Genomic DNA, 25,864 nt, shown 5'->3' with positions numbered 1-25,864 from the left:
GAAATTAAAACCAATAGTAAAAGGTTCTATAGCTGTGTAAATAAAAAAAATCAAGGAAAGAAGAAGTGGGACTGCTAAGCACTGAGGATGAGGTGGAGATTAAAGATAGTCTAGGCATGGTCCAACACCTAAACCAGGGGCTCTCAAACTTTTGTACTGGTGACCCCTTTCACATAGCAAACCTCTGAGCATGACCCCCCCCCCTTATAAATTAAAAACACTTGTTATATATTTAACACCATTATAATGCTGGAGGCAAAGCGGGGTTTGGGGTGGAGGCTGACAGATCATGCCCCCCCCCTGTAATAACCTCACGACCCTCTGAGGGGTCACGACCCCCAGTTTGAGAACTCCTGACCTAAACAAATACTTTGCCTCAGTTATTAATGAGGCTAACAAAGAACTTTGGGTAGTGGCAGGGTGGCTAACAGAAACGAGAATATGGAGATTGACTTCCACTGCAGATGTGGTAATTTTTAACAGTTTAATGGGACTAAATCAGGGGGCCCAGATAATTTTTGTCCAAGAATGTTAAAGGAACTGGCACGTGAAATTGCAAACCCAATAGCAAAGATTTTTAATAAATCTGTAAACTCAGGGGTCGTACACTATGGTTAGAGAATTGCTAATATAGTTTCTATTTTTAAGAAAGGCGGGGGGAAAGTGAGCTGGGAAACAATAGGCCTGTTGATTTGACCTCAGTTGTATGCAAGGTCTTGGAACAAATTTTAAAAGAGAAAGTAGTTAAGTATATAGAGGTAAATGGTAATTGGATAAAATACAACATTCATCTTCTAGATAATTTAAAAAAAAATGGGTTCTTAAAAAAATAATCACATGCTTATGTAATTTCCTGGTTTCTGCTGGGTGTGGAGGTGAGAATATAAGATTAAGTGTTGTTAATACATGTTTAAGTGGTGATTTAGGTGTGGGTGTAGGGGAATAATTACAAACCACAACTATTTGAAGGGTGTAAACACCAGAGAGAGAGAGGGATTATTTACTATGATACACAGAAATATAACAAGATGTGTTTTTTGAGAGGGAAAATTTAGGCTGAATATCAGAATGAGGGCTTGATAGAGAGATGTATTAAGTTATGGAATAATCTCCTCAGGAAAGCTGTGGAGACTCTTACCCTGGGATCTGTAAGACTAGACACTTGGGGGGGGGGACGACATTAGCAAATATATCCTATTAAATGTTCTAGATAATATTTAGGCCTGCCTTGAATGCAGTGGACTGGACTAGAAGATCTCTTGAGGTCCCTTCCAGGCCTATGATTTATATGGAAAAAATCCTGCATTGGTGAGAAGCAGAATGAGTGATTTTAACAGTTCTTTCATATGTAACATACATAGTTCTATCAAGTTTGCTGATCGCTATTCCAAAATCCAACATTCCATCTACCATCACAAAAGAATGACATTGGGAAATATCTGCTGCAATCAGATGATCCCAAACATACTCTCCATGAGAAGGTTGCACTTGTTGTAAGAATGGCCATACTGGGTCAAACCAATGGTCCATCTAGCTCAGTATCCTGTCTTCAGACAACGGTCAATGCCAGGTGCTTCAGAGGGAGTGAACAACGCAGGCCAGTTTATTAACTGATCCATCCTTTGTAATCCACTCCCAGTTTCTGATAGTCAGAGATTAGGGACACCCAGAGCATGGGGATGCATTCCTGATCATCTTAGCTAATAGCCGTTTATGAACTTATACTTTTGGCCTTCACAATACCCCCTGACAACGAGTTCCACTGGTTGACTGTGCATTGTGTGAAGAAATACTTCCTTTTATTTATTTTAAATCTGCTCCCTATTGGGTGACCCCTGTTCTTGTGTTCTGTGAAGGGGTAAATAACACTTCCTTATTCACTCTCTCCACACCAGTCATGATTTTTGTTGACCTCCATCATATCCCCCCTTTGCTCAGCTTGGAAAAGAGACAACTATCAGTCTTTTAAAAAAAAGTCTCTCCTCATATGGAAGCTGTTCCATACCCTTAATCATTTTTGTTTCCCTTCTCTGTACCTTTTCCAATTCTAATATATCTTTTTTTTTTTTAGATGGGGCAGCCAGAACTGCATGTAGTATGCAAGGTGTAGGCGTACCATGGATTTATATAGTAGCACTATGATGTTTACTGTCTTATCTATCCCTTTCCTAATGGTTCCTAACATTGTTAGCTTTTTTGACTGCCATTGTGCGTTGAACAGATGTTTTCATATGCACCCTACATAATCAGCACCTGCTTAATTAGCACTTTTACGAGGAATGAAATTAAATATAAAATTACTTCAAGGCAAGGACTGCTGCTTAATTGGGACAGTTTTCTTACTCAACTGAGATACCTGCAAGTGATGAAGTAACTTGCAACAGGATTAGCCACTCCCTGGCCTTGTTGCTGCTAGATATTTCTTAGTCTCTCACTGGTGTACTACTCCTGGCATAGCTCCACTGGTAGCGGCATTAATGTAGATATGTCTTAGGCTGCTGTTGCCATTTTTCCCCACAGTTTGATTCACTGGAGCTGTCAGGGGATTTAGGGGGTATCTCTGGCTCCTGGATACTGGCTGTGGTGTAGGAATGCTGTTATTCCTTCCCAGGCCGCATGGCAGGATGTGGCATGGAGGGAACTGCTTGAGGCTTGGTGCGCCCAGAGTGGAGTTGCCTGAAGGGGCAGAACCAGGGCTTGCTGGTTTTCAATTACTTCCTGCTGCTGTTTTTCAAATCTTTGGATGCATTTGGTTTCAGGTGTCAGTCTCCGAGGTAGAAAGGATAATGTCCATCAACAAGGATGCTTGCTCTCCTGAAAGCATGTGTTGTCTTGGAACTCAGTGAGCTTAATCTAGGAGAAACACAAAAGAATCTATAGCAAACTATATGTTGTGCAGAATTTCCCTCCCCCCTTCTTTCCAAAAAAAAGGATGAAGAAGATTTGATTGAAAGAGTATCTAGAAAAATAATTAGGCAAGCTAAATTTCAACCTGCACCTTCTTTTCTTTTTTCATGGTCGGCTTTGCAAAGTAATAATCTTTGATCTCTGGAGTTTCGAGCTGGCCACAAGAGCCTATATGAAGGTATTTAATTATTTAGTGTTCTTTTAAAAGAAAAGGTAATGTATGCAAGAGAGATGTAAGATCCGCTCTGATGAACACCAGAGCAGCTGGGACTGTACATGAACAGTTAGATATATCAGTGTGCTCAAACTCCACGGCTTTTTCAGTGGAGCCCATCGTAATTCAATCCAGGAATCCAATACTCATATTTTTCCCATGAGGGGATTAATTACATTGCTGTGTGGAACATTTTGAGACCGAAAACCTTTGTCACCTTTCTCTCCCCTATACGGGATATGTGCAGTTTGTTTTATAAAATGATTTCCCTCTTGTCCTCCTTCACTTTCTATGAGAGTTGATATCCTCACTGATTGTCCAGGCTTGAAGCCATTTTGATCTTCTTCCTCTGGTCACCTTTGTCTCATTGATCCTATGGGCAGTAATTTATTTACTTGGGTTCATTCTGGAAATATCATCAATGCATTTTAGACTCGGTGAGGTGGATCACTGCTCAGTCCTTTTATGTTCCCATCACATTTTGAATAGGTATTACAGGGCTGGCTCCAAAGCCTTCATCTTCTCTTTCACTCTTATTTTTCCAAATCAGTAGAGTAACACTAGGTCATTACTGAATAGATGAGGTAGCAGCACCATAAGGTCATCAGGTAGAGCGTCTAAAACTGTGGATTTGGAAAGAACTCATCATTATTTCACAACGAATTAATCTGAAAATTCACCACAGAACTCTTATGAATGTTTTCTCCACTTCCTTCTGTACTTTGTTTTACTTTTATAAACAACAATATTTAGAAACCTCTATTGTCTAGCAAAATAACAACTAATCAAAAACCTGCCAAGAAAGCTGGTAGTGTTTCTTGTTTGGGGAAATATTTATGTTAACACTGCTTGACTCTCTCTATTTGCTTTCCATTTTGGTATTTTAATTCAAGTTGTTGGACGTGGAGGCCCTTTTGCCCTGGAAATAGCAAGTTTGCAAATTGTCTTTTTGCTAACATAGATCATTCATTTCCATAACAGCCATTTCTTAAAGAAGACATTTATGGCAAACTAAGGAGATTCCTTGGTTGAGGAAGGCTATCAAAATCTATTTGTTCATACTAACTTTCTTGTATATATTTGTATGGTTACATTTAAGGTTGATTTTTAATTTAGCATGTTATGTAGGTCAACTGTGATGTGTTTTAGAGACTTCACCTCCCCTCCTGATTAAAGCAAAAGAACAAAACAGTGAAACACTTGTTCTGAAGATTAAAAATTGCACAGAATAATGGACAAATAGCAATGTGTACATTTCGGGTCAGGCTATGAAGCCTAGGAGTTTGGGTGGGTTTGAGAGACCAAGCTTCTGCCTGAGCAAGAATGTCCACATTGCTATTTTGAGTTTGCTAGCTTGAGCCCTACTAGTGCAAGACTTGCTCCCAGCTGCAGTATAGACACAAGTAACTGCCCCATGTAGACTCCACTGGCATGAACTAAAAGGTACCTAATGCAGGTTCACCTAGTTACCTTTTAGTTTGCCTTCCTCTGCAGCATGGGGCATGGGATCACTTGCAGGATTAAACTAGGATAAATGGTGGATTCTCTGTAACTTGAAGTCTTTTAAATCATGATTTCAGGCCTTCAGTAACTCAGCCAGAGGTTATGGGTTTATTATAGGAGTGGGTGGGTGAGGTGCGGTGGCCTGCAATGTGCAGGAGGTCAGACTAGATGATCACGATGGTCCTTTCTGTCCTTAGAGTCTGAGTCTATATGGGGCAGTTAGAGTGCAACATCTTATAGTGCTCTACAATTTTTCCCCCCCCCAGAGACTGGACTGTGTCCCATGTAGACAAATGCTAAGTGTTCAGATGGACTAAGCAAGAGTTTTCTTCATAGCCAATATCACGCTATTCAATGCTACATTATATATGGTATTTCAGTCAATAGCTTGGAGTAGTGCAGGGGTTGGCAACCTTTCAGAAGTGCTGTGCTGAGTCTTCATTTATTCACTGTAATTTAAGGTTTCGCGTGCCAGTATTACATTTTAACATTTTTAGAAGGTCTCTTTCTTTAATATATAACTAAACTATTGTTGTATGTAAAGTAAATAAGGCTTTTAAAAATGTTTAAGCAGCTTCATTTAAAATTAAATTAAAATGCAGAGTCTCCTGGACTGGTGGCCAGGACCCGGGCAGTGTGAGTGCCACTGAAAATCCGCTCGCGTGCTGCCGTCGGCACCCGTGCCATAGGTTGCCTACCCCTGGAGTAGTGTATTCCCTTCTGTATTATCCTCTACCTACACTAGCTGCTACTACTGAATAGTCAACACTGCCCATTGTTAGGCTACTGGAAATGAGTGGGAAAGGATGAACTTAAGTAACTGGGGTATCTTGGGAGGTCAGCACTGGTCCTTCGGATGTAGGGCATGTGGTTCCATTTCTTTGAATGGGTAACAGAGCATCTCTGCCCAGGGAGTGTGCCAGAGAGGCTAAGAAAAGGGCTGGTTATAGAACTTACCCAAGCCAAGGGAAGCTTAAGAGCACATGTGCATGGTGGGACCCAAACACAGCTGCCTGGTGAGTGTCTAGCAGGGGCAGCTCAACTAGGGCTGTGGCAGCCAGCAAAACTTGTGCAGGTGCAAAACCCCATGTTTATGGCCCCGGTTGATTAATTGCATGCATAATTATCATTTGCATCAAAGTAGCATGTAGCAGGCCCAACTCGACTGGGGTCCCATTGTGTGTATAGCCCAGGAGTGGCCATCCTGAGCCTGAGAAGGAGCCAGAATTTACCAATGTACATTGCCAAAGAGCCACAGTAATACGTTAGCAGCCCCTCATCAGTCCCCCCCCACCCCACTGTGCCTCCCATCCACCTGCAGCCCTGCCGATCAGTGCCTCCCTCTCCCTCCCCCACCTCCTGATCAGCTGTTTGGTGGCATGGAGGGGACTCCGGGGGGGTGTGTGGCAAGGGCACGGCAAACTTGGGGGAGGGGATGGGAAGGGGTGGAGTGGGGGCAGGGCCTGTGGCAGAGCCAGGGATTGAGCAGTGAGCACCCCCCGGCACATTGGAAAGTTGGCTCCTGTAGCTTCAGCCCCGGAGTCGGTGCCTATACAAGGAGCCGCATATTAACTTCTGAAGAGCCACATGTGGCTCTGAAGCCACAGGTTGGCCACTCCTGGTATAGCTGTTTAGTAAAAGACAGTCCCTGCACAAACTAATTAATTTTGCACCCAGCACCTGGATTTGACTTCTGTGCGTAAATTCCCATTGGTGCTCAGACAGATTTTGTAGTCACACTGCTGGAAGGATGCTGAAAATTAGGAACTTTTAAAAATATATATTGGACATGGATGTTCTGTGATATTAGAAGTACGTTCCCAGCAACAAATAGTTTCCTGGTGGATTATAAAAACGTAGAGCTAAAGGAAATGGACTACTTTTTTGTATCTCAGTACTGTGTTCTTCACAAAAAGGAACCTTTCTCATGGAATGCACTTGAAATAAAACCATCCTCCAAATCTCTGCTCCTGTTTTCAGGATCCAGCACAAAGTGCCAGAAGCTCTTGGCCCTCTCACCCATACCCACTTTATTTTCTTTGGATTTGTGTTTGAGGGGAGGGAGGGAATGTAACTGAATCTCTGGCTGTTCTCAGACGGCTGTAGATGGTCCTTTCAGGGATGACTCTGACTCTTGTTTTGAGCTCCACAAGGAGAAGCTGGATGTTTTGAGCTCAGGGCCTATGATCTTGAGTTGCTCTCATGCCCCTTTCCTGTTTGTCTGATTAATCCAAAAGTTACAGTCCTAAGTAATAACTGCTATTGTAGTCTCATAATACTTCAGCTCACAGCATGAGGATAATGCATTAGGGCGTTCTAATTGAATTACACCCTTTACAGTTTAGGATGAACGCCATTGTATTGCACTCTTCATGGAAGTGTGAGAAAGAAAATGGTTCAGCTGCTTGAATGTAGTGAGAGTGGGGACAAAACACATGTCCCCCATTCTAGCAAAAAAAAATGTATAGCATTTTTTTTGTTTTTTAACAGCCTGGGGATTGCAAAGTGAAACTGGGCATGGAACACTCCTTCCTTGAGAAGGGCCCTTCTTGTTTCATAGGATATGGATTTAAATTTGACTTGTTTCTGAGCAGTTGCAGTCACATGCTGAACCTGCACATTAGCTTTGTTTTAAATTGAAACTCCTAAAAGAGCCCAGTGAAACCAATGGAAAGATTTCCATGGGCTTTGGATAAAGTATGTAGCTGAGGGGCCCAGGCCAGAAAGCTGAAGCCCCACCACCTGGGGCTGAAGTCCGGGGCCCTGAGCCCCGCCACCTGGAGCTGAAGCTGAACTAAGCTTTGTGGGGGCCCCAGTGGTATGGGGCCCCAGTCAATTGCCTTGCTTGCTACCCCCTAACGCTGGCCCAATTGTTGTGGCACAAATGGGCTGGGGAGTTTATATAGCATGTTGGGGGGGAGCTGAGAAAAATGTTGAGAACCCCTGCTCTGGGGAAGGGCTTGCTAGGGATCTGTGCAGGTGCACACTGAGCTTATTAAAATTGGATTCCTTATGGCAAGCACTAAACTACTGTTTCAGTCCCTCTGGAACTTGTAATATTCAAAGGGGGTATAGCAGGCACTACTGTGGCCTGTGCATGGTGCAAATGGTTCACCTCCAAAGCTATTTTGAACATGAGGAAGGCCCAAAGAGGGTTTCTGTCTGCAAGGGACTGTATCGTGTGTGCACAAGGAAGGAGCCCTTTTGCAGCCTCCTAAGGTGTGCTTGCGGAAGTTCTGCCCTGGGGCACCTGAGGAGCTTTGCAATTGAGGGAAATGCCTTAATTCTCTATTCCTGTAGTTACTTCCTCTGCGGCATGCTATAGATTTGCATGAGGAGCGACGGTTCTATGGAAATTCAAAATATTACAAGAAGCAGATTTACCTGACCAAGCGGAACGGCATGGCCCCCAGTTCATGCCCTGGATGTTCATGCCCGAAAGGTCAGCACAGCCTCTTCTCCTCCAGCCTTGGGCCGGCTTCCCATGCCAACGTTACCCACACGGAGCGTTGTTCTGTTTCGAAGCCATGCTGAGGAGCATCGCAAGAGAGTGAATCCGCAAAGGTGGCTGGAATACGGATGGAAGAAACTGGCAATCGCTATGAAAGGAAGGTGTTTACCCCTGCATCTTGATCTGAGAACTATCCTCAGTGCAAGTGGGTTGTAAAAAGTGGGATCCATTTCTCTTCTGCTCACAAATCAGGATGCAAGTGTGCAGCTAGGAATGCTCCAAAATAGATTTGCTTTCAATTCTGGAAACTGAGAACACCACCTCTCATGTTCAACGCCTACATTTGCATCTCCCAGAACTAAATGAAAACTAAAATTATAGAATATACGGGGGGGGGATGACTAGTGGATGACAGAACTGTTTGCACAATTGGCCAAAATAGGTGGTGTATGGTACAGTGGCTGTCATGTTGCTAAATCAGGCAACTATAAATAAAAGAGAACGTCTGTACAGTTGATGAAAGGATTAGGTAAAGTAGTTTCATATGCATGAGATAATGGGAAGTTTTGTTCACCGGTCAATTAATGAAAGCCAAAGCAATGCATTAAGTTTGTATTTTTTTTTTCTGTCTGGTGTATGAGGTCACTGACTCTGCTGAAGGACACAGCGCTTGAGATTAAAACCCCCTACCTATTAAATATTTATCACAGCCACTTTGCTGACAAACGGTTGGAATTTACGCCAATACACAGAGGAAGAACAAAATATCCTCTGTGCAACTGAAAGAAACCTGATACTTTCCATGTTATGTCTGCAATGCACTTTACAGACACTGGTCTAAACCAAGCGTCATGCTACGGCCGTGCATGGTGCACCAGAGAAGACAGGCCTTGTAGAGACAGAGAAAGGAGCTACTGCACCTCCTATGTTGATTTACCCAATGGCCATTCTGGTCCAGCAACACTATTTAGGAGGAAATGAAGATAATCTAATTGGAGTTATGGGAGCGTTTTAGGCAGCAAAATGTAATTAGCCAGAATGGAATTGGACCCTGATGTTGGGTTTTAACGCCCCCTACTTTTTGCCGAAAGTGGCATCAGATTATTAAGACATAATGCCCACATTTTATTCCTTTGTAATCTGCAGTAATACTCTTCTCTTTGCCCAAAAGCCCAGTGGAAGTAAGGGTCTGTTATACACAGCAAGGGGACAGATCCTGCCTTGCTTTAGATTCCAAAACACTTGTTGAGTGCAATAGGAGTTGGATGTGAACAAAGACTGTGGGGTCCAGGTCTGTGTTAATGTAATTGCTTCTTTGTACTGTGCCCAAAACCAGAGGCCGCACACTCATTACACTAGTACAACAATTCATTGTATTTGGAGCTGGTTAAAATATTTTGAATTTAAGCAATTTTTTTTTTTAAATGAGGGGATGGGAGAAATGTCGACAATGTATAAAATGTTTTTTAGTTTGTTGACCAACACTAGGGCTAGTTGACAAGTCTGGTAGCAGCCACTGTGAAAAAGTGTCCCTATTTTTTGAGCAGCTTGAACTGTGAAAGGATTGTATGATACTGGCCTAACAAAAACAGAATTAGGATACTTTTTTTTTTTTGCATTTGCTTCTTTATTCTACAACACAAGCAACATAAATACAGTTTGTTTATCATTTGTTTTAAAATATTTTCCTTTCAGAATTCAGTTTGAATAAAATATACACAAAATACATTTTGCAAGCTAGTTTACAGTGACCTGTTGGGCAATGGACACATCATAACCAAACAAACGTAGCGGCACAGAAGAGCACAGCAGGTATAAGGCAGTGTTTCTTGTCTAAAGGGCACAAAGAAAGATAGGAGACAAAATAGCTGGGCATCACAGCTAGATGAGCATTAGGGCCCAGATCCTTAAGGTACTTAGAGACTGTCTAATTACCTTTTGAGAATCAGGGTGTAGATAACTATCTGTGAACTGTATAGAATGTAAACCAAATGTATTAACTCCCTTGACAAGGCCAGTTAAAGTCTCTGGAAAATTATCAGAGGCTCCTCATGAACATATGACCATGAAGGTGAAGTCCTGGGATTAGTGTTTGTTGTAGTAAAATGCTTGTTTGTTAGGGCAGCCATCACTGTGGGAATATTGTAGTTAAATCTCATGGTCACTTTCAAACAGGAAAGAGTTAGATCTTTGGCATAATTTTAAGAGGACAAATGGCGTGTCAACTCCCTTTTGGCTTCATTTTCAATTCCTTGGGGGGGGGAGGGGTTTAGTTTGTTATAGCATTATATGTTGCAAACAAACACAATTAGGGGAACTGCAAGAAGATACTGGATACTTGCCACAGGTCCCAAGGGCCATGAAGCAATCTGCTGTGACAACTGTAAGCCTCATTGTACAGTACATGGTCTTGCAGTACCAGTGAAGGCTGCTGCTGCAGTTCTCTATGTCCTTCTCCTCTTCGCTGTATGTGTAGAATGGTGTGTTTGCCGGACATCTAGGCTCTAAGCGGTCATAGCCATTTGGGTTCATTCCCTGCTCAAAGCTAATCGCCTACACCATCCTACCAGCACAACGGTCATTCATTTCAGTCACTTCTTGTTGAATCATGGTGGTTTCTCTGACTCTCCCAAATATGGGCTAAGCTAAAGAGAGAGGAAATATGGGAAGAGTGCAAGAACTTTCCTATGATGATGCTATTTTTGCTAAGAAACTTATCCCAATCTCTAAAACTGTTACTTGACTCAGTGGTTCTGATGCTCAAGTCTTCACGACAGCAAAAAAGAGAGAACACCAAATAGTAAATTTGGGTCTAAAATGAAGGCTAGTTTAGAGGTCTGATCTCATACCCTGATTCACTCTAGTTTTATGCTAGTGCAATGCCACAGACTTCTAAAAAGATGTAGATTTCCCCTAAAACTTTTAGCCTGAACCTCTGAATATAAATATATATTTTTTTACATGCAGACATTACAGAAGCAGAACTTTGCAGCACTCCTTTATTTGTATTTTTATGGCCAAAGCTCCTGCCTGTTTGTCTGGTACATTAGGACACTGACTGTGCTGAGAAATGAGCCTGGGAAAGTGCGTGTTCCAAGCTGAGGTATTAATTAAAATGAACTGGAGGGAGCACAGGATGGGGAGATGGTGATCTGGTCAATGCACATATGCAATATATTGGGGTTGTGCTGGTGTGTTGCCAATCATGGTTGCTAAAGTAATCCTATGCTGTAGCCTCATGAGCTGTAAGGAATGCAGGGGATGTGGGGGAAAAAATGGATCCTTTGCAGCCTGGTGCTATTATTTATATTACACAAAATAAAACATTGTGCTTGTACGCTATGTTATCTTGGCCTCTTTTGCATTTATTAGTAAAAAAAGTGAGTGCCAGTACTCATTCCTTTAAAATCCAAAGAGTTTCTGAAAACTGGGGTGGGAGTGGGGGAACCCTCACATTCCAAATGAGAAAAACCAAAATCATCTACTTATGGCATGTGATTAGTTAGCAACACATGTATGGCCTCACCTAAATGATTTTACCAAATAGAATGTTCAAATGGGCCACTCAAGAGTAGGCTCGTTCTCACACACTCAACAGTATGGGCAAGGGAAGGAATGAAATTGTATAGAAAAATTCCAAACCGAGTAATGGTATCTCCCGAACAAATCATTAGCATACATTGTAGATATCTGTAATTCTTCAAGGTCATGGGAATGTTAACGTTCCTCTGTTTCACCCAGAACACATGGGCAGGATAGTTATAACTTAGGCTTATATGATCAGGCGACTAAACACAAAACTAGGACTGTCCTAAACCTGAAGGATTTTGTTTGCAGGGGTTCATGCGTACCTCAGGAGATGCACTAGAAAAAGAGCCTGTGTACATCCTGAGGTTTTGTAAAAGCTTTTTCGATCTCCTGAGAACCTGAAAAGGTAAGCAGGATAAGGGTCTGATCTTGCTCCCTTCAGACTTCAGTAGGGCAGGATTGAGTCCTAAATGCCTTAAGGAGATACAAATCTGAAGGGCACAGTAACAGATTTCTCTCCTGCATGCTTAAGGAGGTGTGCATAAAGGGCTATGTCTCACTAGGGTTCCTATCTTGTGGACCCTCCATGAGCTGTGCCTAGTTTTATCAAAGAGAGCTCACAATGCAGTAGTACAGTGATGACATACTACATCTGAAACAGGTTAACCCTGGTGGATCCACTGCACCAGTACAGGTGGCAGTGGTACAGTTCTCCAGTGTAGGCTATTTTTGTTCAGTTTGGATCCCTGGGTACAGCCCATGATTTCCAAAGCTGAATTTGGAATCTCAAATTTGTTTTGTTGAAGGGGCAGAATAATCTGAGGAGGGGCTCTGAGCTTTTAGTTGTTGGCGTGTTAAACAAAAAGAAGGGGGTACATTTTAAACGTGACGAGGGAGTTCCACAAATTAAATCTCATTAACAAACAATACTCAGGACTGCCATGCAACACTTGAAAAATGTTCCCTTAAAAGCTCCACCTTGACAGGATGGCCTTATAAAAACATTGCATATTTAAATTTAAAATCACCTTCAAAACAGGAAAAAAGAACAACACGGATTCATGGCATCTTAGAGTACAGGAGCAGTTTCTTTCACTGACAAAATGATGGAGAAAACACTTTATAATTTACTGCAGATTATTTACAAGGGTTCAGAAGCTGACAGAACTTGTACATTCATTGTCTTCTTTCCAATTAAAAACAAACACAAATGTGTGACATAGAAAATGGAAATAAGAAACACAGAAGCAAGTCAGGTGAAGAATCCAGTCTTTAACCCAGAGCTAGGAAGAATTTTGTGTGTGTGTGTGTGTGTGTGTGTGTGTGTAATGCATTGTAAACCAGGCTGACTTTAAAGGCTGTTACAAATTCTCCAATTAAACTAGTAATATGCTCCCATCACCTCACACTACTATGCTAGCAGGGCTTGAAATATAAATTTTAATGATTTCTGTAGGACGCGTGTGTGTGTGTGTGTGTGTGAAAGAGGACACTGTATTTCTTAAGTGGAAATCCAACCGTGTCTGCTCCATGAATGAATGTGCACCCACACTCATCAGTTTTACCACTACCTGATTAGTATACAGTTCTTTTCCTAAAGCCAAGACCTTGCATTTTCCACAAGAGTTTCTTTAAGCTTTCACCACCTTTAACTCCTTTTTTAAAAAACTGACTAGATTTCAAGTACTACAACTGCCTCAGATTCTATCAGCCAGTTGTTGAAGTTTTTGCTATTTTTTAAAATGTCTTTTTTCTCCTGTTACTTTGTGAAAGAGTGACACCAACAATAGGTGAAACAGTTATACATTATAATATATGGAGATATACCAATCTCATAGAGCTGGAAGGGACCCTGAAAGGTCAGCGAGTCCAGCCCCTACCTTCACTAGCAGGACCAAGTACTGACTTTGCCCCTGATTCCTAAGTGGCCCCCCCTCAAGGATTGAACTCACAACTCTGGGTTTAGTAGGCCAATACTCAAACCACTGAGCTATTCCTTCCCCTCAAACACATAAAGTGCTATCAAATGCAGAGTCTCAAGCAATATAAATCTTTTTCTCTAATCTTTCAATTACTACAGTATCTGTTACTTATGTCAATACTAACAAAAATTAAACTTATGACATCCCTTTGCTTTAATTTTGGAACAAAAGGTCCATGATTCAGGACGGACTATTTACTCAGTGTTGTGTGCAGTGTTGCAGCTGCGTTGGGCCCGGGATACTGGAGAGACAATGTGGATGAGGTATCTTAACTTTTATAAATATAAGAAATTACACCTCTACCCTGATATAACATGGTCCGATATAACATGAATTTGGATATAATGTGGTAAAGCAGTGCCTAGGGGGGCAGGGCTGCAAACTCCAGCAGATGAAAGCAAGTTCGATATAATGCGGTTTCACCTATAATGTGGTAAGCTTTTTTTGGCTCCAAAGGACAGCGTTATAGCAAGGTAGAGGTGTACCTCACCCACCTTCTCTCTCTATATTTAATCATACAATTTACTGTAAGCAGTGAGGGCTGTAGCATCACACCCTGGCTTGCAAGCAGATAGGAAAAACACAGACAGCGTAGCAAGCTGGTATGTGGTGTAGACTCACATCCTGGCTTTCTGTGCACTAACTTGCTGTGTGGAAAAGCCCTCTGTTACTTGGATTGGAAGTGCGGGGGGAAGGGTAACGGTAGCTTTAAACCACTTTTATACTCCCCAGATTTTAGGGTTTTGCAGCAGCATGCTGAAGCCCTGGTATAAAAAAAATCCTCAACCGTGCTCTAACTTGCACTCTGTTCCATCAGGCCTTGCAAAGCAGAAAGTGGCCATAGCACTGTGCTATCCAGACATGTCCCTGATCCTGCCCCTTCCCCTCACACCAGAGGGCTGAGAGGAGGATAGGGGGAGAGCTGTTACATCACCTCTACATTGGTTGGAGAGGTTCCAGAGGGGCTACAGTTGGGGGGGGGCATTTCTTCCCTATATAAACCTAACTGGGCCTTAGCATAACTGAGAATTAGCCCCTATGAGTTTGCTTTTCCCTGGAGTTCATTGTGCCTCATCAAGCGTTCTACACAAATTATTCATGAAATCATCATGCTTGTGGTTTTGTTGTTGTTTACATAAAATGTTAAAACATCAAAGTGAGGCAGTTAGACTGGGCCTGTTTTAAAGACCTGTCGTAGTGGGCTAGACATACCCTTTTAACAGTAGTTGCAAGAAAAAAAATCCCTAATTTTAATTTTTTTTAAATGCCAGCAATATTGTACACCCACTTGTTAATGGCCTCTTAAAACCTTAAGCACTGGTGGGGAGAGTGGGCACTTTATATTGTTGCATTAAAAAAAAAAAGCTTAAAGTAGTGATGTAGCCAATTAGATGCAGGAGTTTGGCTTCATACAACAAAAGTAAAAAATGAAGGACGCCTCTCTCTCTTTTATTATGAGCAGAACTTTGCAGGTGGGTAGGGGCTAGGGCTGATCAGGAATTTTTTCAATTAAACATTTTTCATACAAAAATGCCCATTCATTGAGATTAAGGCCAAAAGTGTTTCTGGGAAAATAATTGTGTGTGTCAATGTCTTTGTTTTTAAAAAAATGTCTCAAAAAAAGTTCAATTTTTCAGGTCTGAATAACTTGAATTTTTAAACAGTCAATTTATAGAACAAACCAGCCAACCACGTTGAAGTCAAAGCAAAAATAGGTCCATTTTTTTGGTTAGTGAAAAGTTTTGCAATTTAGACTTTTTTAAAAGCTCAAATTCTCATGAGATGGGCAAACCAGTTCCTGCCCTACTGTAGTCATGGGGATGGTGGGAGTGAGGGAGCCAGTTACAGCTCCCTATGTGTGCCTATCTGCCCCAGTGTGAGGCAAGAGGATGCTGGGGAACCACATGCCAGCAGATAACTGTACTCTATCCCTGCCAAAATAAACCCAATAGTGGGGTGGGGAGGGTGGCTGGAGCAGAAGTCATTTGTTCTCATTTCATGCAAGCTTAGAGATCCTCTGTCAAGGAATGCACAGCTAGCAAGCAATGGTCACATGCTGCCTGAGCAATGCACAGGAACTAGTTCAGAGGAAAGAATATTGCCCTAAGATTGCATCTGTATGGATGCTGCCACTGTGCCCACATATTGCAGCCAGGTTGGAACAGGGCACGGGGATGGTGCAGACTCAGCTGCCATTAAGAGTCAAGTTGTACAGAATATGCTGCAATTGTCACATGGCTCATGCAGCTGATTTTAAGTTATTTTCTTCTGTTAATGTCAGATCTCTAATTTAACTTAATCATATATTTTGGCCTTAATTTCCCACTATGCTGTCAAGAGAAGGGAAAAAAACAACACCACATGCTCCAGACTGGTATGTGAGAGCTGACACCACAGAATGTATTAACGCAGTTGTATGCTGGGTACAGGTGTGTGCACAAAATTTAACAAATAACAGATGAAACCCAATCAATTTTTTTTTTGGCAATTAGATAGATGTGCATTTTCAACAGCTGTCTAAAAGACACATTTAAGCAATACAACTAGGGTTGCCAATGCTGACTGGAGATCTCCCCCTGCCCCCAATGAGGTAATGTCATTTTCTTAAATTAGCCTATTAAGCTCCTGGCTTGCTTTCAATAGTCACGGGAGATTTATGTAGATTCTGGGAGACTCCAGGCCAATCCTGGAGGGTTGGCAACCCTAAATACAATGTATGTATGGGCTCATTTCAGGTCTGGTGTGATTGGGTGAAACTCTTGTGGCAACAGGTGATACACCGCGAATATGCACTAGAGAGCTCATGCTACAGCACTAAAATTGATGCATAGCTGCTTGGGCTCTGAAGCCTAAAGAGGGGAGTGAGGTTCAAAGCCTGAGCTACAACATCTACATGGTTGTTTTTAGCACCATAGCATAGCCTGAGTGTCAAACTAGGCTCTGAGACTTGCTGCCATGGGCTGTATAGACAGGCTTAAGATGTAGAGGTACATTTTAACAATTTTACATATAGACTTGTAGAGATTTAAGTACAATAGAGGAACAACCAAAAGTACGATCAATCAGGGGCTACTTATGAAAGGAGCACCAGGTGGACATTGTCCATCTGGCAGAGGGACTGTGTTAAGATTCCACACACAGAGATGACCCTCCATTACACCTACCCTGGTTATTTATCAGCCAGCAATTCAAACTTACTGGAAATATCCTGTCTGTTTGAAGTCTTTTCTTCCCCCAGAGTATGCCAAAGCACTGAGATTCTATCAGAAACTTAGGAGATCAGCACAGGAGAAACCCTGCACCCACATGGTGTTCCACTCGCATGGAATTCCTTGCAGAATGAGCATTTTCTTGTTAGCTGAGGTTCATCTTTTGAAATGAAGATTTTGGTTTTGTTTGTTTTACACCAAATACACGCACAGACTGTGTGCTGGTCAACTCTGCACCAGCTGGGAGCATGAGGGAGCAGGGAACTCAGTCCACCACTGGCTTCCTCTGGCCAACTGAAGAGTAGCACTGCCAGATCTTGTTCATATGAGTCAAATTGGACAAGTGGTACTGGCAGTGGGGATAAATATAGCTGCAAATGGTGGGGATCCTAGCGAGCTACAGCGGACAGGCTGTACACATGAGAATGCCTTCTCCTGTGAAAACATAAAGCCAATTTATGCATAGGACTCTGATGTATAGTAGATTTCCATCGTGTCTGGTTAAATGCTAGGTGTTTGCCACAATTCTCTTGGCCAGGCTGCAATTTAGCTCACTAGTGCATATTCTTCACTAGCTTCACAGAAGAACTTCCACAGTGAGAGTTATGCATATAATAGTATCTGAAATGTGGATTAGTGGAGAGGGTGGTGTAGTATATGTGGCTGATTGTGGGATGAAGAGGAGCCCTGGCAATTCCACCTTTCTTCAAGCCATGCCCCATATGTTAGCAGCAAAAAGGACCTATTTCTATGCTACAGAGGCCTCTCCTACCCAGAGGTGACTCTCCTGTGACTGGTTTACAGCTGGGATCTTCCTGAGGTGCAACAGAAAGCAGTCTCACAACACCCCAGGCTTAAAGCCTCTGCATAGAATGTACATTTTAATGACTACTAAGCAGTGAGGTCAATAATATTTTTTTTGGTGATCTTTATGGTGACTTTTTTCCCCAGATAAATTTTCCACATGAAACTAAAATGTAAGAGTACCGCAAACAACCAACCACCAGGTAAGGCTAGGCTGATAATTTTGGTCCTAAATCTTGGGAATTATAGGTATCATCTGAGATACCCATATTAGGTGAACACAGTTGCTCTTATCCCAACTGCAGACAGGAAGATTTTGATTATTTCTTCTCCTTTCCTCCCTGCAGAATTGCATTCATACACAATCTAACTTTCACAGATGAAAATACCCACTATGAAATGTACTAAGCCTTTATGTACCAGCCTGATTTACCAGCAATTTTCAGATTCATCTCTTGGTGTTATGTCATGCTACTGAATGTGAAGTGTAGCACTTCCTTTGTTGGGGTGAGAATGACAAACATACAATCTTAAGTGGGTAGAGGACATGTTGGAGAGCTTGCTGTTTCAGAATTTACCACCACAAATATGCATTGCAGGTGTAGCTCTGTACCAGTTACTTTCAGTAACAGCATTATGTTTGTATACCTGTAAAAGCCTTTGATTCCTTCTCCCCTTGCTAATGAAACATGTTTCCTTTATACAATGATATCATAGATCCTTCCCACTCTTCCGAGCCATTCTCTCACAGCCTGACGGACACGGATATCGGTCACGTGACAAGTCAGCTGACTGATGCAGGGGAACACAGCTGGCTGGAGGGCTGTGAATGTTTGGTCAGGCAGGGTCTGAATCTGGTTGAGAACTGTCAGCACCATGTTGGTCCATGCCTAAAACAAAATTAGAAAAAAAAATTCTTTGCTGTACAGAATCAGAAGAGAGCCACATAAATAGCCACAGCACACTATGGGTTTCAATTTGCTACCACTGGCACCAGTGTAAATCAGAAGTAGTCAATGGAGATACACTGGGGTATGACTGATGTAACGGACATGAGACTCAGGCTCTTTGTCTCAATCCCATCACTACATCTTAAAAGCAGATTCTTCCAAACCTTGCATTCTATTAGAATCCACTTCATTTTTGTTGTTATTCTTAAATAAAGTCTGGGGCCCTGCTTCTCTTTCCCAAGGGAAAAAGAATTCAGTGAGGGACACACTTATTCCTTTAAATTCAAAGTACGATGGACATAAGCATCTTCATCTTTGCAGTGTTTTGCAAAGGGAACAGTCATAGGAGATTTGAATAAGGGATTAGGATGAACGGGGCCCTCTCCTCACTGAACTGAGACTGCAGACTCTTAAAGAAAGAGCACTACAAACTATACTTTCATCTGGTTAGGGTCAGGTTGTAATGGAGAGGAAGGAAGCCCTTGCAACTGTGCCTCTGGGCACCTAAAAATTGGCAACTGTCATGGAGTCTGGAACTTGGTTCTAAATGGCAAGGCCCAGATCCTCATGATCTTCTGGGGTGGGAGAGGAGAGATGACCTGGGTGGCCTTTTCTGTCCCTAATAAGCTCATGTAGCAGCAAGGAAGATTGGTGGAAGGTGCCTAGGTATTGCATCAGCTGTTGCTCTGTGGCCCTGGCACTCAGTGCACATGCTTAGAGGGAGATGCAAAGTGCTTTGTTTTTTTTGAGGTGAAGCAATTTCCAGGGGGAAATCTCCACATACAGTGTATAAGTAAATCCCATTGAAGACAGAAATTACTCGCACTTTCTGGAGAGAACAGTCTCCTCTTGGGTCACATTACAAGGTAGAAAATAAAGATATCTTGAGGCTATGACAGCAGGAAAAGTCCAGAACGATGCTAGCAAGTTTCATATTCATAGGGCACAATAGGAATCAGGAAGACCCACAATATATCCCTCATGCGATTATATATAGGGTTTGTCTTAACAGAGAACACACCACCATTGTAGTGTTTCTTCACATACTATCCTATCACAAAATGAGCACAAATCCAAAGTTTGGTGCCTGCAGTGTCTGTCTCTCATCCCGAGATGCAAATAGTATCCAGTCATGAGTTCGATATTTCTGCTCAGAACTGCTTCTTTTGTCAGTTCCAATTACAAGAGGATCATAAGTAAGGCCCTGCTTAAATTGTGGGATGATTGTCAAATAATTACGGCTGAGTTACAGACAAGACATGGAAAAATTGCAGAAAAGTAATAATGGACCTTTATTAACTGCGGTAATTTGGAAAAACCAGAGAAGACCTATTTGTTTAAGAAAAATTTGCTAGAACAATAAAAAACACACAAGTATTGTGTTATGCCTGCTAATTTTTTTGATCACTAGATATTTTGCTGCAACTATATTACAGTCATTAATGCACAGGGCCGACAATGGGAGTCCTGCTTTGCGTGGTGCTGACAGTTCGAGCTCCAGCTGCTACCAGCTCAGATAAATGGAGTTTGACTGTACTACTGGGGGGGAAAAGTGTGTGTGGGGCAAACCTCAAAATGTATGCAAAATTGTGGACTGCACAAAGAAAGCTAATTAAAATCAAAATTGCGGTGGAAGTCTAATATTGCGGGACCTGCAATTTCCGCAATATCGCAATTAAGTAAGGCCTTAATCATAAGACAACTGGTAACATTTCCAAAAGCACTTAAGGGTATGTTTGTACTGGAGCTGGGAGGTGAGAGTCCCAGCCCAGGTAGATGCTGCTAGTTCTCGTGCATTAGCTTAAGATAACCTAGTGAGAACGTGTCTACCTGCACTAGGAATCACACCTCCCAGCTGGAATTTAGACACATCCTCAGTAATTTAGGCTTCTAAGTCCCATTTTCAAAACAGACAAGCAATTAGCAGCCTAAGTCTCATTGAAAGTCAATGGGACTTAGGCTACTAATTAGCCATATTACTTTTGTAAATGGGACATGGGCTCCGAAGTCACTTAGGCGCTTTAGAAAAATTTTACCCAATATCTCCCCTTCCAATTTCCCTGAAGTCTCTGACAATTCTTCCACACAATACTCTTTCTCTGATTTGATCATGATGTAGGGTCACATCAATACCAGCTTGTGGGGATACTCGGTAGACCTCTGATGCTAGACACTTTGGTTTAATCTTTTCTACCCATTTTGGCATTACCCTACCATATAGTCTACGAATTGTCCTACCTGTATTTGTGCCTCTGCATCTCGCACAGATATATTCAGGGAGCTGACTGTAGATCCTGAGCGTGGCCTCTTCTCTTGCCTCAAGATCTCTGGGCCAGCACTGAAGGAATGCCTCATTTGGCCCTGGTCCACCAGATGTTGCGGTCGCTGGGGGAGTGGTGAATCCTGCCCTCTCGAGCCCAACAACTCTCCCTTCTTTTCCACTTTGACGTCTTTGGTGAAAGAGGTCAAGTTTTGTTGCTGCTTCCTTTTCTTATACTCCGTCATGAGTTTGGAGATAGTTTTATCAGTGGCTATGGTGTAGATTTTGTTGCCAGCGCTCTCCCACCATTCTTTTTTCCTGGCTTGGTCCTTTTTCTCCATTTTAGGGCTCAATGGTGGTAGCGGCAGCATTTCTCCGCTCCCTCCCTTGGGCGTTAGATTGTCTATCAAGTGGTCCCTACTTTGACTTCTGTCATCTTCTGAGGGTGTATCTTTTCCAGACTGCCCTCCGGTTGATGGGGTGGAGGTTTCAGATTGAAAGGATGGTAGGATGAAAAAAGGGTCGCCTTTGAAAACTGGAGGTTCCTCCACATTATTCTCCAAATCCAGATGCATTTGGATATAGTTATTACAGAGTTCCATGCATAGCTTGTGAAGCCTTTTGATTAACCAAGCCCAGTCTGCATTGCTCACTGGCTGAACACTCAAAGATGGTATTCTAGCCCTCCACTGTCTCTTCTCCTTCCCCCTTGGGGGGCTGACTTGGGCAGTTTCTTCAAAAATATCTTCATCTTCTGAAGAGCACTGCTGGGAGGAGTCTGTGCTTCTTTCATCATCCTCAAATAGGATCTTCTTCACCTGCTCTGCGGTGATGTTCTCCTGGTTTGTCAGTATAGCACAGACCAAGGCATGGAAGTAAATATTGAAGCTCATTGCTGACTGACGATACAAGTTGGCAGCTCCACAAATGCCAGACACTTTTTTCAGCAAACACTTCAACCCAGGTCTGGTGTCAAACTCTCTGGCTGTCCGATAAGAATCTAGCAGTAAGTCAAAGATGACAGCCAAATTCTGCATGGAAATGTACCTGAGGAAACCAGCCAGTTTGGTTTCTGGCACTTGTGTTGTCTTCTCTTCCACATGAGAGGGGCCCTTCACAAACTCTTCCAGCAAGATATCATATAAATTCTGGAGCAGCACTTGATGAGACAACAGACTCACCACTATTGTCCTGAAAGGGATACTTGATACCACCAAAAAAAAGGTAAAAAAATATAAGTTAACAATTCATAATTCACAAGTTATTTCACTATGAGTTATAGACATATATTATATTTTAGAGTGACTTATGAAAGCTACAAACTACAAATCTTTATTTGCTTTAGCAGTCGTGACTCACACTCATAGTCCCATTTATTACAATTGGTTGGGTAAGCACACTGAGTAAAAGTTTTCTGGATCAGGCCCTATGCTACCCTCATTCAAATTGTAATAGTTATTTCAATACTGTACTATACTTTTGCTACTTCTGTAGCCTTTTGGCACATGTGACATCAACTGCAGGATTAAATGTTTTCTTTTTCCAGTATCACTGTAACTATGCTTTCTCCAAACATTGTACACTACTGTAACAGGAAGACTATGTCGTCAGCGTCTCCTGATTTTGCTTCATTTAAGTCCTTTTACCTTCTTCTCTTTTTATTGCACTTTGACTCTCTCTAGTGGCAGCAACCCTGCCACTCCTCTCTATAAACTTAATCAAAACTCAGCTTTGCTATGGCAGATTTAGTCTTTCAGAAGCATGTCAGTTTCTTTCTAATTCCTGGTTTCCATTCCCCCCCTAGTAAGGCCAACAACCTCTCCCCAGAACTTCAGGACACAAGCATAAGGAATATGGTGGAGACTGCATAGAGGCTCTTGTTCTAAAACAGTTTTTACCAACAACCATGTAATATATCTAATTTAATCCAGATTGAATGGGTTAAGAACAGATTCCTCAACCTATATACACCTAATATGGGATGGAAATTACAGTACCACTCCTAGTGGGTATTATTCCCAGACATGCAGAGTTGAGTGTTTATATCCCTGCTCCTCTCAATGGAGATCAGGAACATCCTGCGACCACATCACTAAATTAATGATTTGCACAGGAAGCCCAGGAATGCTAAAATGTCATCCTGTTGACAAGATCAAATTTTGCAGATAATTCACCAGTGAATAATGTTTAGAATCCTACAGCATAGACTAGGCTAGGAAGAAAGTGCCTTAAAAATTATCCTAGCCTGTTTTTTTAATCCTACAAATCACTAGCATCTTCGTTTATGATAATTTTCTTAATCTCTTTAGTCTTTGCATACAGTCACAGTTGCTATGATGTCAGAATTGGAACTGATGCTGTGGTAAACATACCAGGATAGCAGTGCCTGTCATGCCAGGAGGAACTGAGTGCTAGTATCATAGAGCTTGTGCAGCATGCTTTTGGATATGCAAATACGTGTTACTCTGGTACAGGAGCTAGCTCAGATGTTGGGATGCAATTCCTGTGTGCATGCATGTGCAGCGGTCACAGGTCAGACAATGTAGTATCAGTGCTGTCATGGCAAATCTATCTGTGTGTTTGCCGTGACACCTGTGGTCAATGCAGGTGACTCAATAAATACCTCTGTGAAATCTGGAATGGTCTCATATTACATGATGATGATAAAATCCTGATGATTATACAGGAGCTCTTTTCTAGCAGGTAGTCTGCTTTACAAACATTACTGACAGACGCTCTGATTCAGCAATGTACTTAAGCATGTGCACAACTTTAAGCAAATGAGTACTTCCATTGTCTTGAAGGGACTAATCATGCCAGATCCAGGACCAGAATTAGGGAAATCCACACACCCTTTAATAGGCTTAGGCCCAGATTTTTAAAGGTATTAGGTGTTGCAATAATGAGAGCAGTAACACCTATACTGATTTAGGAGCCTAAATCTCATTTTCAAAAGGGATTTAGGCACTTAGGAGCCAAAATCCCATTGACATTCAAAGGAAATTAGACTTTGAAGTGCCTAAATTCCTTTTGAACATGAGATTTAGGATCATAGATCAGTTAGGCTTTGCAATGCTGAGCACTGCAGTGCCGAAACACCTTTAAAAATCTGGGCCTTACAGCTTAATAGGATATTTGTTTGCACTACGACTTGACCAGGATGTCGTTTCCTAGGTAAAACACCAAACTAAGGTGCTGGCACAGACACATGAGCAAGAGCACGACACCAATCCCATGTAAGCATAACATTATTTTATCTTTTGTTTGCAATTGCAAATTATGAAACTATATTGTAGGAAAAAAAAAGCTCCCTTACCCCAGCTTCCTGTGGAACAATGTAGCATTAATGAAGCAAAAATCAAATGGGAAAAGAGAAATCCCACGAGGTTAAAACAAAGCTTCAGAATGGTTACAATTTTTAGCATGCAAGATTGGCACCAGATGTATTGTTGTAGAAAACAATAAGGAAAATAATGGCACAGTCTAGGTTGAGCCTTATTCTGGTGAAGAGTAGGCTAAATAGTGGAAACACTTATGAAAACCAAACCAAACTCCTGGTTATTGTTTAGACACTACACAGGTCTAATGATACTGGAATGGTTCAGAGTACTTGTGTTCAGTACAGTGATGCTTTCCAAAGGCCCATGTTGCCTTATAAATGCTTGGGTATAGATTGACACTTATGTCACTGCCCTGGGAAGTGCTACAGTTTCCACTGGGACCTCTCTATGCACACTGAGTAGGTAAAGGAATGTTGCACAATCTGTCCCATTCTTTAGTATGGAGCTGGTTATTGCCCCCGGGCAAGGAGAGGGTTAAGGTCATGATCCCAACCCTCCCTGACCCCTTGAGGGGAAGCAGGAGAAAGCAGTCTCCGTGCACCCTCAAGAGGAGGCAGCATAGGGATTGCAGCTGGGGGAGACCTTGGCACACTCCTGCAAGGAAATGAGGCTTCTTGCATTGTCCTTTCTCCTCAGCCAAGGAAGGACCATCAAGATCTGCCCCTCATTGTGAACAAGACTACAGCTCTGAATAAGGAGGAGCAAAGGAGGCTTGCCACAACGCCTGCTTGCAGGCCATTTATTTCATCCTCAAAGGTTTCACTGTTGCAATACATTTCCAACAATATAAATGCAGGTCCTGGATTCACAATTCTGACTCTGTCCCATTTGTGCTATTGGGGTTGACGTTAGTGTTTATCAACTTAAATGTTATGTGATGAGCTCAGAATGTGAAGTGCCAGGCAATCACATCCTGAAAGATCTGCGATGGGATGACTTAATACTTGAAGAGTTCTATCTATAAACACGCAAACATTTCCTCATCTTAGTATATCGAGCACAACCCTGGTAGTTTTGGACAATGCTTTTGCTAACCGAGGGTTAGCTTACATTGCTCCACTAGACCCACTGTCCTACATTTCTATTTTGTTCTTAATCCAATAATTTTAACTGTCCTTTAGTTGGAACAAGTGAAAGTTTCCTCGGCATAATTTTGGAGTTATGGTTACAGTTGTGGAGTACAAATTAATAATTCTGGTTCTAATTTCTACATACTATGGTCATTTACAAAACAGCATAGCCATTCTTCCCTTTATCTCCCTGGTGCCTGCAAATTTTTGAAAACCGTTGAAGGGAATTTCTGCTTTTGGCTGATGAAAAATCCAGAGAGCTGCACCGAAGGAACCCTAGCTTTGGAGATGGAAAAGAACTAGCACTGTAGGTTACTGAGTCCAACTCCATCACTCACTCACATACACACAGTTCCCTATAAATGATTTGCTGGTTCTTTTTCCAGTCTAGTTTTCACGTACCGTGTGATGAGGCTACCAAACTGATCGTGGATCCCTGGCATAGGTGAGCACTCCAACATGTAACCTTATTTACTTCAATGGGACTACTCATATGAGTGTGTGCTCACCAGTGGGAGGGCTGCACAATCAATATTTCCTCACATGTAGGTCTCTTCTGCATGCTGATAATGGTTGTTTCTCTTCCCTAAGTTCCATTCTATTAATTGATAATTCAAATTTTTAGCAAAACTGGAGGACAGATTT

The 25,864-nt window shown here is 42.1% G+C and overlaps 1 protein-coding gene across 4 annotated transcripts in view; it reads right to left on the bottom strand.

Annotated features, from left to right (window-relative positions):
- Positions 1 to 14,738: 14,738 nt before the first annotated feature.
- The window catches only part of ARFGEF3 (ARFGEF family member 3), a 119,835-nt gene continuing 108,709 nt past the window's right edge, over positions 14,739 to 25,864 (bottom strand). For 3 of the 4 annotated variants that reach the window (XM_045010877.1, XM_045010878.1, XM_045010879.1), the window contains 2 exons: positions 20,787 to 22,011; positions 17,741 to 18,488 (listed from right to left, as the gene is read on the bottom strand). In XM_045010877.1, coding sequence (XP_044866812.1) covers positions 18,297 to 18,488; positions 20,787 to 22,011 — 1,417 coding nt within the window. In that variant the 3' untranslated portion in view covers positions 17,741 to 18,296. Of the gene's footprint in view, positions 17,230 to 17,740; positions 18,489 to 20,786; positions 22,012 to 25,864 lie in introns of those variants that run through there. The other variant, XR_006578229.1, reaches the window with a different exon arrangement.

Source organism: Mauremys mutica, chromosome 3 (genome assembly GCF_020497125.1).
Source record: "Mauremys mutica isolate MM-2020 ecotype Southern chromosome 3, ASM2049712v1, whole genome shotgun sequence".
Taxonomy (NCBI): Eukaryota; Metazoa; Chordata; order Testudines; family Geoemydidae; genus Mauremys; species Mauremys mutica.
Note: the sequence above shows the minus strand (reverse complement) of the source record. Positions and strands in the feature narration are given on the sequence as shown.